This window comes from Equus caballus, unplaced genomic scaffold (genome assembly GCF_041296265.1).
Source record: "Equus caballus isolate H_3958 breed thoroughbred unplaced genomic scaffold, TB-T2T haplotype2-0000769, whole genome shotgun sequence".
NCBI lineage: Eukaryota > Metazoa > Chordata > Mammalia > Perissodactyla > Equidae > Equus > Equus caballus.
This window is the reverse complement of record NW_027221988.1, coordinates 192826-204869: the sequence shown is the minus strand read 5'-3', so window position 1 is coordinate 204869 and position 12044 is coordinate 192826. Positions and strand designations below refer to the sequence as shown.

The following is a 12044-nucleotide window of genomic DNA, read 5'->3' as shown; positions in this document are numbered from 1 at the left end:
AAAGCAGGCAGCTTTTATACTTTTTACACACAGAAACACTAAATTTGTGAGGATTTGACAGGACAAAGATACTTAGGTTTGGGTGCTTCATTAGTAAGCAATCTAAGCAGAGTTTGGACTTGTGGTGGTAAATTAGTAAAAAAGTAACAAGGTGTGTTTATACAGGCCTCTCCGCCCTGAATTCCACCCCCTCCCAGCCCCACCCTTTTTGCTTGAGGAAGATTGTTCCTGAGCTATCATCTGTGCCAACCTTCCTCTGTTTTATGTGGGATGACGCTGCAGTGTGGCTTGATGAGCGGTGCTAGGTCCGCCCCGGGATCCGGACCTGCAAACCCTGGGCCGCCGAAGCAGAGCACGCCAACTTAACCCTTATGCCGTTGGGTCAGCCTCGTGAGGAAGCTGTTTTTCACATGGGAGATTCGTTTGCTGCTTTCAGGGGGAAATGGAAAGGGTCAAAGTGCAATTTTTGCATCAGCTGCTTCTCAAATAACTAAGTCAAAATAATCAGCGTGCCATTGTAGCATATTTTGGGGGCAGTCTGCCCTGGGTCCCAACACTGCTTTTGAGTCAAGATTGCAAGACTACTGTTAGTTATGTCTGACCAGATACTGAAAGTCAAAGGTCAGCAGATGGAAGCAGAGCTGGTTGGGACATGGAGAATTGTCTCAGAGCACGTCTCGATGATACTTCATCAAGAGTCTGCTGCTTCCAGGCTTGCTTTCTTCAGTCAGCTGAATGCAGGGAACGAGGAAGCTCCAGGGCAGAGCTGCAAGATGGAAGGAGCCAGGATCCCTGAGTCGGCCTGCAACAGACCGCCTGCTGACCAGGAACACCTGCCGTGGAAGTTTACCAGAGCGAGAGAGAGACTTCTGTTGTGCTTTGGCCAGTTGTAAGTGCACGTTTTATACCAGTATGGTATTAGGGCATTATCTTCTTGTTAGATGGATTCTAGCCACTGTATCCAAATCTCAAAGGAAAGGCAGGTTCTGAGTATGTAGAAAATTAGTATTCTGCAGTTTTCCTTCTCCACGTGTATAATTCTGTTATCTGTTCCTCAGAATGTAGACGTGTGATGTGACAGAGTTGGGACGTTTTATTAGGCTGCAGTACTTTCTTAGAGGTGTAATCTGAAGGAGGCTACTACTCAGGTGAAAACTGGTGAATGAGGATTTGTGATGCCAACTGTGAAGGTTGCCAGCAGTGGAGGAGAGACTGATCTTCAGAGCACTCTCGTTTAATAATGATCTTAGGGCTAAGAATTGTTAGTTTTTATTGATTTCCTAGAATTTACATAATTGAAAAATTAGCAAATGTATGAGGTATGTATGATGTGGCATTTTCCAAACTTAAGTCATTTCCCTACTCCTTCATTGTTTTTGCTGTGTTTTATACCACAGCATTTTATCTCACTCTTGTTTTTTGTTTGTTGTTCTGTTTGTTTGGTAACGTCTGTTGCCAAGCTTCCTTTTTTTGCTTGAGGAAGATTCTCCCTGAGCTAACATCTGTGCCAGTCTTCCTCTATTTTGCATGTGGGATGCTGCCACAGCATGGCCGATGAGTGGTGTAGGTCTGCACCTGGGACCCGAACCCACCAACCTGGGCCACTGAAGTGGAGTGTGCCGAACTTAACCACTACACCACAGGGCCGGCCCCTTTCTCACTTTTTTCTTTTTAAACTTAGCATTGTCATAAGAAGTAATACATGTGGAGTCATAGGTTGGTGTGTTATTTTTTCCTAATATCTATTTGAATAATACATACTTATTTAAAAATCCCAACATGTGGTAGATAACTTTATTTTAAACGCCACTAGTGATATTTCTATCATACCTGGGAAATGCTGTTCACATAATGAATATTATTTTTTAGGATCTTCAGTGCTTAATCCATAAAATTCTAATAGAAATAGATGCAGTCACAGGAACTAGCGGACGTACTGTGTCTAACAGGGCTTTGGTTACAGCTTTTTCCTATCACAGATTAGTATTCTGTTTGATTAATATCTACATTTGTTTGTGACTGAGGGACAACGAAAACAGTGTATTTAAATAATTTTTGAACAGTGTTAAGCAGGATGTGCTTCTAAAGTTAGTGAGGAATGGGCCTAAGGAAGTGCTAATGACCGTGACATTAAGATACAAAAATCTTGGAAAATACTGATACTTGTGGTAGAGAAAGAATTGGATAATCCCGTGATCCGAGGGTGAAGAAGATAATGAGGCTTGAACGGCCCGGGGAAGCGTTGTTCCCTGCTCAGGTGAGTGTCAGGGCATCGCTGCTGGTGAACAGATGGGAAGGTCTCGAGCCCCTCCTTCCTGACCCTGACCAGCTCATTCCCTAGAGACCATCACAGACAATAAGAGGCTCGTGTGGTTTCTGAGGCAGCGGCTTGGTCAGAATCTAAAATGTTTTGACTACAAATTACTTCTGGGTACCTGCATTAATTTCCTAGGGTCACTGTAACAAGTTGCCACAAACTGGGTGCCTAAAAAAACCATAAATGTCCTCTCCTCCAGCTCTGGAGGCAAGATTCTCAGATCCAGTTGTCGGCAGGGCCGCGTTCCCTGCAGAGACTGCGGGGAGCATCCACTTCACGCCCCTGTGGCTTCTGGTGGCTGAAGCTTCCTCAGCTGGTGGCCACATCCCTCCAATGTGTCTCTGTCCTCACGTCGCCCCCTCTTCTATGTCTGTCTTCTCTTGTGTGTGTCTTATAAGAACAGCTGTCACTGGATTGAGGGCCCACCTGGATCCTACAGGATGATCTCATCTCAAATCTGTAATTTAACTACAACTGCAAAGGCCCTTTTTCCAAATAAGGTAACAGTCACCAATTTCAGGGGTTAGGATGTGGACATATCTTTTGGGGACCACCGTGCAGCCCACTACAGTATTTGAATAATGTCTATGAAGTTTAGGGCTCATTTTATTACATTTCCCATATTTCCCTAATTCTTAGCTGTTTTTCCTCTTATTTCTTTCATTAATAAAAACAAAAACAAAGAATGCATCCCTCTATGTCAGGCATCTGTTGTCACAATAACGAGCATAATAAACCCACTTCAAAACGTAACTTGGGTAGAACAAAAAACCTGTTACTGACCATTTCTGCACAGTCTCGGGGGTAGCTGGCTGCTTGCGCTGGTCTCGGACGGGCTCTGCCGAGCTCTGTTGGGCTCACTCAGGTGTCCGCATTCAGCTGGCTTGTCAGCTGGGTGCTGGCTGGTCTGGAATGTCCTCTAGGGGGAGTGAGGCATCTCTCCTCCACATGGTTCCTGATCCCCCAACAGGCTACACAGACGTGTTCTCATGATCACGACAGAGGGGAAATCAACTCCACAGGCACACACAGCTTCTGAAGGCCTAGGGTCAGAACTGGCACACTGGCACATTTGCCCACTCTGTTGACCAAAGCAGCTCACAAGTCTAGGCCTGTTTCGAAGGGCTGAGTTGGCAGACGCTGCAAGTCACATGGCGAAGGGCACAGAAACCGAGGGATGTGAAATATTGGAGCCTCCGTGCCACCCAGCCACAGCAACTTCCTACACCCAACCAGGAATCTGCCACTTCTAACAGGGTTCATTGAAACTCTTCCAAATGTCATTTCAGTTAAGATAGAGGATTCAAACTTTATTAGCTTTTTAAATACATATTTTGCATCTCATTTGTGAATGGGTTTCTCCTCTAATTCAGCAAAAATATGTTTTAGTTTTCAAAACCTTGCTGTACTCACCTTACAAGGCTTGAACAGCTGTATAATGAGCATCTTATTACATTTAAATGATAAAGACAAACTCAAGTTGCTCTGTAGTCAACATATTCCACATAATAGCCAAATTCCCAAAGAAAATGTAAACTATTGTAAAATATTGAAATAGTCAACAGCATGAGGAACTGTGGTAGAAGCCTTTACTCCAATGAAAAAAAGGACATGCGCTGCACCTGACGTATTTTGTGACACTGTTGTGTCACAACGGTGCAGGATGAATCAGCACAGTGGAGAGTGGTCATCTTGCTACATCTGTTCTAAATAACTTAATACAGATGTGACTGCAAACCACAAAAATCAGTGCCATTCAGCCAAATTTAGTCATACCCTAAGTCAGCTTTGTCGTTCTCAAGCCTTCTGATACGAGAGAATATGGGATGTAGGGAAAGTTGAGAGTTGGAGACAGGAGTCAATTGCATTTAAAACTATTTCAACGTTACAAAAAAATCTCTGACCAGGTGAACAAACTGCTGGATTTTATCCCAAGGCCCTTAAGGAGTGCAAGCAAGTGTAGGAACCCTGATGGCTGAGCTTCATTAGCTTGATGGAAAATGCTTAAGATCATAGCTTTTATGGATTAATCTAGGATCAGAGTGGCAGCCGCTAAAGGGAATAGTTCCAAATTTGCTTGAAGCAGAGGACCGTCTCTGGACCTCACTGTCACATAGCTGCAACTGGCTGAAGGATCAATAATACAGATGATGATCCCTGGGAGTAAAGACCACACCCTCCCCCAGGCTTTCATATGATTCCTGAAACAGGGTTTTATCTTCTCTCTCTCTTACTTTCGTGATATTTTAACAATTTTAATAACTGTCATTCATTTAAGAATGTCTAAAGTTAGTTATGATTAGTCTCCTCCCAAGATATACAAGATGACGCATATAATTTATAGGTATTCACTTTGGTTCTTTTCCAAATCTGCCTGGTCCTTACTGAAAGAGTTTTTCTTTTTCTTATTTTCAATTCCTTCTTTTATCTGTTTAATCACTTACACATATTTTATAGTTTATTGATTTGTTTAGTGCTAGCTGTTGCTGCAAAAACGCAATCAGTCTCTGTGCCATGTATTCCTTGCAAACAGAAATCAGATCAACAGGTATTTGGGGCTGAGTGGTCTTCCTTGTGCCTATTTGAGTATACATCTTGGATCCTCCTCCTCCAAACCCATACTGTTCTCTCCATTCTGCAAGGTTGAGAATGGAGGATTGTATTTTGGAAGTTTCTATCAAGTAGGCCTGAAAGTGACACATTCCATAGGCCAGAACTTGGTCATATGGCCATAGCCAACCATAAGGGAAACTTGGAGATGTAATGACTCCATCTCTGAATCCGAGAGGAAGATGAAATACATTGAGAGAACAGCTAGCCAGTCTACACCACATAGTCTCCGTCCAATAATTCTATTCTGCTTTTCTTGACAGATTAGTGATGCGATTTGTTTCTGTCTGCTGCTGACATCATGATAGCTTGCTTCCTCTTGTATTTTGTTATTTTAGATTCAAAGTTTCCATTTGGTGCGACTTTATCTCAGAAATCCTGTGTCGTCTGAGTTCCCAGACCTCATAAGTAAAGCAATACAAATATGAGCACAAAAATCCATGTGAATGGAAGCATGTGGTCATAAAATGTTAGGGGGAAAATTTTTTTTCTACCCTTTCCACAGCCAGAACTGAAGCAGACAGTATTTCTTTTCATTTCCTATTGAAGGTGGGCATTTTCTTTTGGTCCACATTTACACGGAGAGCAGAGATCCTTTGCAAGTCCAGGCTTCATGCTCAAATCTGTTGCTCAAATTCCCACATCCTATGTGACCATTAGCACTCAAGCCCTTTGATCACCACTATCAACAATTGCCACAAGCACGGCTGAAGCATCGGTGCTCCCTTTCAGCCCTAGTGTAGAACTTACACGTTGTCTTGTGGACGACTATCAGCCATGCCTTCGGTCACCACTATACAGACGTGCCTCCTGGCACAGCAGCTGTGTCAGCTCTCACTTTCCACTCCAGCTGTCCATTCACTCTTTGTTTTTGGAGCCGAGGTGTTACACTTTCAATCATGAGCATTTCAGTATACCTTTACAATGGTGTTTGCAATATTCTAAGTGCTTTTGTCATGAGAGAATTTTCAAAGTCCCTTCTCTTCTATATTCCTGAAACAGAGTTTTATCTTCTCTCTCTGACTTTTGTGATATTTTAACAATTTTAATAACCGTAATTCATTTAAGAATGTCTAAAGTGAGTTATGATTAGTCTCCTCCCAAGATATACAAGATGCTTATTATCTGTTACTTCCAGTTACTCCACTGCCTCCTGTCTTACACAATTTTCTTTTCCATAATTTTTTATATCTCCAGAACTTGGGTAAACCTTAATTGGACTTACCCATGTATCTAACAGATTCTTCGATCCCCATTGGATCTAGTATCCTATTCCTTCCTAGTGTGGAGACTTCCCTCCTCCTAAATGACACCCTTTGTAAGTTCTTTTATGAATGTCTATAAGTGGTAGACACCTCCTGCCTCGTGGTTTCTCTAGAAAATGTCTATTTCATGCCTACGCTTAATGGTAGTTTACCTGGGCTTGGAATTCTAGAATGATAGTTAATTTTTCTGAGCACCATGAATATATAATATTATCTTTCGACATTTTATTGATGTTAACTTTAACGTCAAGCTTACTGTTTTTTGTAGTTATCCTGTCTTTTTTCCCCAGGCTGCTTGTAAGATCTGACTCTGAAATTTCCTTTAGAATATTTCTAGGTATAGATTTATTGTTACTTATCCTTTTGGGGGGTAATTATACTTCTGGGATCTAACGATTTAAGATAAGTCTGGAATATTTTCAATCATTTTCACATCATATATTGCCTCTTTCCTTTCCTCAAAGACATTCCATTAGATATGTTAGACCATACAGTTTTATCCCACAAGCTCATTAAACCTTACATATTTGTTTTTCACTCTAATCTGCATTCCCTTTAGTCCTTTCTTCTGGTTAACTAATTCTGTCTTCAGTTGTATCTAAACTGTTATTTTACCCGTGTAAGGTGTTTTAAATTTTAATAAAACTTTTGTTTATAAAATTCTACTTTTTTATACCTACCCCTTCGTGGTATCTTATTTTTCAGATTTTAAGATTGTGTCTTAATCATTTAAAATATGCTTTTTATAATTTATCATACCACTTTTATAAATTCTTAGCATTCTAAACCTACTTTCAGTTGATATTAATTACATTCAATCATGTTAGGTTTTTTCATAATGGGCCTTATAACTTGGCATCTTTAGCTCATAATTTGTCATGCTTTATCTATGGAAATACCGTGCAGCTTGTCAGAGTACAGAACCAAGAAACCAGAAGTCAAAGCCAAGCACCATGGGGAAAGCAAAACAAAAGCAAGAAAAAAACCCTCCAGAGAGTAGGGCTGAGCCTACATCAGAGAACTGCCAGCATGCACCTGGGTGTACCTCAGAATTGCTGTGGATACACAGCATATGTATCCGACACTGTATCACTGTTACATAACAAATTTTTTTTTTTGCCATCTTTTTAAGTGGGTATATCAGTAGCAGTTATCCAATGCCTGTATCCCCACAGATGTGTATGTTTGGAAGAGGGGTGTGGCTAGAGGGGGCAGAAAACTTACCTCTTTGCTTCACAGGTCTTCATATCAAGGGTGACTGTATCTGAAGAACTTAATCTGGCCTGGATCTGATTTAGATTATGAGATCCTGGGCCTTGAACCGGACCCAAATGCTGTAATGAAATCAAATTTTTGAGGGGTCTTGGGAGAAGGTAAGTATGTTTTGCAAGTGAGAGGAATTTAAATAATTTGTAGCCCAAATGCAGACTGTGGTGTTTTTAAAATATGTCCATAAATCCTTTAACACTCTTCTCATTGAGGGCAGTTTCCGTGTCCCCTTCCTTCAAATCTCAGCTGATATAAGTAACTCACTTTTAACAAATAGAATATAGCAGATGTGATGCTGCAGGACTCCTGAAGCTATGTCATGAAAGGCAATGTTGATTCTGACTTGTTTGCAAAGACGCTTGCTTTTGGAACCTTGGGGCCACCATGCAGTGGAAATCCCAAGTCACACGGAGAGGCCAAATGCTGGTGCTCCTGTGAACCCTCACTGAGGACCCAGACTACAGCCAAAATCAACTCACAGACATGTGAAGACTCCTCTGATTGATTCCAGCCACCAGCCACGGAGTCACCCTGACCTGTCAAGTCTTCACGAGCCTGTGCCCCAGACACCATGCAACATGTAGAAGCTTCCTCCTATGCTTTTCCTGAATTCTAAACCCACAGAACCCATAAGTATATGGAAAGGTGGTTTTCAGCCAGTAGTTTTGTAAGAATTTGTTATCTAACAATAGAAACCCCAATATAGGATTTGTAAATTTATATTTATACTAGAAGCTAAAACTTCATAATGCTTTATCTTGAAACTGTTGTGTAGCCTGGGTGTAGAGTTTCTCTTGCTACGGAAATGCAATTAATTTAGAATATACTTTTATATTTATTTTTCGGCTAGACTTTTCCTAGGTACAGTTGTGGTGGACACTGAAGCCACACCAACTGGATGGCACACATTTAGTGACAAATTCTTAGAGGAATCCCAGCTGGAGTCCAAGAAAAAAACAAAGACTTGTCTGTCAACTCCCTGTGTTTGTGGGTTTCTATTTCAGCCAAGTTTTTCATTGAGGGTTAGTTTTACTGTAGGGGTTTCATTGTGAAACACGGATCCTTCAGGGTCCCAGTACAGAGTTCCTCTTCCAGTAGGGATAGTAAAACCCAATCCTCTAGGTTCTAGAGAAGCTCCCCACCCATCCTCCCATACCCATCAACTTAGGGAAGCGGTACACCAGCCTCAGCACTGGATGCTCATTGAGCTTGTTCTGAACTCCTCCTCCTTTGTGGAAAACGAGGCATTGTGCTTTCCTTTATATGACCTCAATTTTGCAGGTACAAGAATGCTTGATATAATTTGTCTTGCATATCCAGGCGTTTACAGTGGAAGGTTTTTCAGATTAGCTACTCATGCACAGTGCCATGCCTTATTTTATTTTTTGTTATGAACAAAAAATGGTGCCTTTAGAAAACATAAATAAGCATTTTCAATGTTTTTTACTATGTATTTGTTCAAATAATGATAAATGTTTTTATTTTACCAAAATGAAGTAATATCAGACACAGTGTCTTCTAACTCTTTTTACTTAAAGATACTTCATGGCTATATTATCCATGTTATTAAACACAACATTTATTAAATACTCATAACTTTTATTGCCTCTATTTTGTACTATTGGATTACTTCAAATATTTTCTGTTAGTCTTCTAATATTGGCTGGTTATGTTTCAAATATTTCAAAATTAAAAGCAGATTTGTGATGATTATCTAAATATTTTCTGATGTGTGGTCTATGTTTTGGCTTATGGTACCTGCTTGATTTCTCTCCAAGGGGAGGTGGTTTTGTATTTTAATTAGGCATGCATCTTCATTATGCACATCAATTCATATAGAACTATTTTAACCCACCACCGAACTTGATTGTCACGGTAGCTGTGCTGCTTTAGTCAACTGGAAACAGAGCAGCTAAATCCCAGATACTCTGGAGTTGGACTGTCCAACACAGTAGCCATTAGCCACATGTGGCTATTGAACACTTGAAATGCAGATAGTCTGAATTGAGATATGCTGTAAAAGCCAGATTTTGAAAACTTAGTACAAAAAAAGAAGATCAAATATCTCATTACTAAGTGTACACTACGTACATATTGAAATGACAATACTTGGAAATACTGGCTTAAGTAAAACAAATCATTAAAATTAATTTCACCCGTTTAGTCTTACTTCTATTTTTAGTGCTTAGGGGACTGCTGAAGGGCCAGATGGTGAATGGGAAGTTCCTTTTGATAGCGAAAGTACACAACTTTATTCCAAGTGGAGACAAAGGTTGGGGTTACAAGCTGAACAGGTGAAATCCAGTCACATTCGTCTCTCCATCTGACGTTGGGAATGGATCCAGAGAATGGAGATGATGGTTTCACCCAAGTATTTTCGCAATTAGGAGCTCCTTTATGAAATAAATGCATATCTAGCCAGGAAAATAGTCCATTTTTATTCTGGTCTCACGGATATGTACAGGAGAAGAAATTAATAGTAAAATGGTGTGTTCATACATTGTTGTAGACTTTCAAAATACATTTTTAAAAGAACAATTTAATGAAACACATTTATAGCACTTTTTCCATTCTTGAAACTTCCAAAAGTGACTTTTTTCAGATTGAAAACAAAAATGAATTTGCCTCAACTTTTGTTATACTGTTACTAATGAGCTCAGAGTGAAAATTATGTCTTAAAAACATAATAATAATATCTTAAACATAATAATGATAATCTTGAACATAATAAAGATACTATTAAACAGTTGTCTTAAATTTACCAAATAAATAGATGTGCTATTATAAGATAATACTATTCCTGTTGTTTCTCTATCTCTTTCAGGATCATATATGTAACTTCAAAATTAAATCGCCCCTTTTAATTTTCTCTTTTCCACGGCCCAATATTTTCTCACAGAACACAATGTGTTATTATCATCTACCCTAAGTCTATCCTATTGCGTTAGTAAGAAAAACCAACTTAATAGCAGCAGCAACGGATCAACGAGTATATAAAAGCTACGGTGCCTGGCAGCACATTGTTAAACCCTCTGTCATGTGCATTATGGGTACATCAGCCCTTTATGTTCTCACAGAAACATCTTTATATCTACAAGTTTTTGCTACAACTATTTACTTCTGTTTTCTAGCGTAGTACCATTCAAACTGCAATACCTGTTTTCATTACATTTTCCAGAATGCCTAGGTACGGTTTTTGAAAGCACATTTTAAAAAATGTACATTGAAAACTTCTATTATGATCTTTTTTTGAAGTAGTGCACCTTTTCTAAAGTATTTTTAATTATTTTATATTTATAAAAATATATTTTGTAAATATCAAGTACCCTATAAAATATATGTATATTATGTTATTTAAATAGAACCTAGAATACTTGACATTCAACAAATATATACTGAATGAATAACTTTTTTGATGACGTTGGCAGTCCTTAGTGGTTGGCTAATCAATTTCCATCCCCAAGGATGTTCTGCCTCTCCCATCTACCAACTGTAGAGGCAGGCATAGTTAAGTCTCAGTGCGTCAGCCTCATTGCCCTTAGAGGGAATCAAATGACACAGCTATGGATAATAAGATGTATATGAAAGTCTGCAAGGGGTGGTCATGAGAAAACTTTTGCTTCCTTATGAACAGGGCAGCTATAGCTTGAACCATTCTCCCCGCTTCTTCCTGCCCTTTAAGGTTATTCTTACTGGAGCCATGGTGATCATCTTAGGGTCTTGGGGAGAGGCCATGAGAATTGCAGATACAGAAACTGCAAGATTATTGAACTGCTATGGCTATTACCGTCACTACCAATTCTTCTTAGGTGATAAAAAATAAGAAAAAAACTAATTTGTTTAAGCCATTGCTAGGCAGACTTTCCTTGACAATGACTATGATAAGAAATAATACAATGACCAAGATGAAAGTATTATTGAGAGCCAGGTCGTAGACATCACTCAAACACAGTGACCGCACCAATTCTTTGTTTTATCGCATGGCCTCCTTTTCCAGTCCTCTTTTCCAACTCTGCTTTCTTGGAAGGGAATTCATGAGCTGTAATACTTGAGGACATTCTCCTCTGTAGGTTTCAGGATTTTCTTATCTGCCATATTCACCACCCGTCCAGGAGCAAGACCAAAGAAAATCTGCCTTGGGTCCTTTCGAGTAGTAACTTTGAAGAGTTCATCTTTAGTAACGTCAGGTAAAATATAACCATACTTCTGGGCGAGTTCAAGTCTTGCTTCAGGAAATTTGGCCGGATCCGCCAGGTCACCACGATTCTTTGCATCAGTATAATACGGCACCAGTGCTTCAGGTGCAAGCATTCGTTTTGGAATGGGTTGTCCACGCAGAAAGAATGGAACAGGTTTGCATAGAATTTCTAAAACAATTTTTAAATTAAAAAAAGAGAAAGGCAAATGTTGACTATTTTATTTACATGATGGTTTTCTTTTAATAATGGTATTTTATAATCATTAATTTTTAAATATGACCAAGATGAGAACTTAATTCCAAGAACTCTTTTAATTAAATAAGCTTGTTTTAAGTAAACAAATGGAAATGCTTAATTTTCAAAAGTTTGTATCTTGAAAGTCAG

General features: G+C 39.5%; 2 protein-coding genes across 8 annotated transcripts in view; one reads left to right on the top strand and one right to left on the bottom strand.

The window, feature by feature from the left end:
- LOC138922338 (uncharacterized) overlaps positions 1-12044 on the top strand; it is a 59296-nt gene that overhangs the window by 27081 nt on the left and 20171 nt on the right. For 4 of the 7 annotated variants that reach the window (XR_011435424.1, XR_011435425.1, XR_011435428.1 and 1 more), the window contains one exon: positions 713-889. The exons of 2 other annotated variants lie outside the window; for them this stretch is intronic. Coding sequence is in view for 1 of the 5 variants with exons in the window: in XM_070259075.1 (XP_070115176.1) it covers positions 713-889 (177 nt within the window). In the remaining 4 variants the exon portion in view is untranslated. Of the gene's footprint in view, positions 1-165; positions 890-12044 lie in introns of all 7 variants that reach the window. One more of the 7 variants, XR_011435427.1, reaches the window with a different exon arrangement.
- The window catches only part of LOC138922337 (large ribosomal subunit protein uL15m-like), a 79114-nt gene continuing 76946 nt past the window's right edge, over positions 9877-12044 (bottom strand). The window contains 1 exon segment of the mRNA XM_070259073.1: positions 9877-11828. Coding sequence (XP_070115174.1) covers positions 11494-11828 — 335 coding nt within the window. The 3' untranslated portion in view covers positions 9877-11493.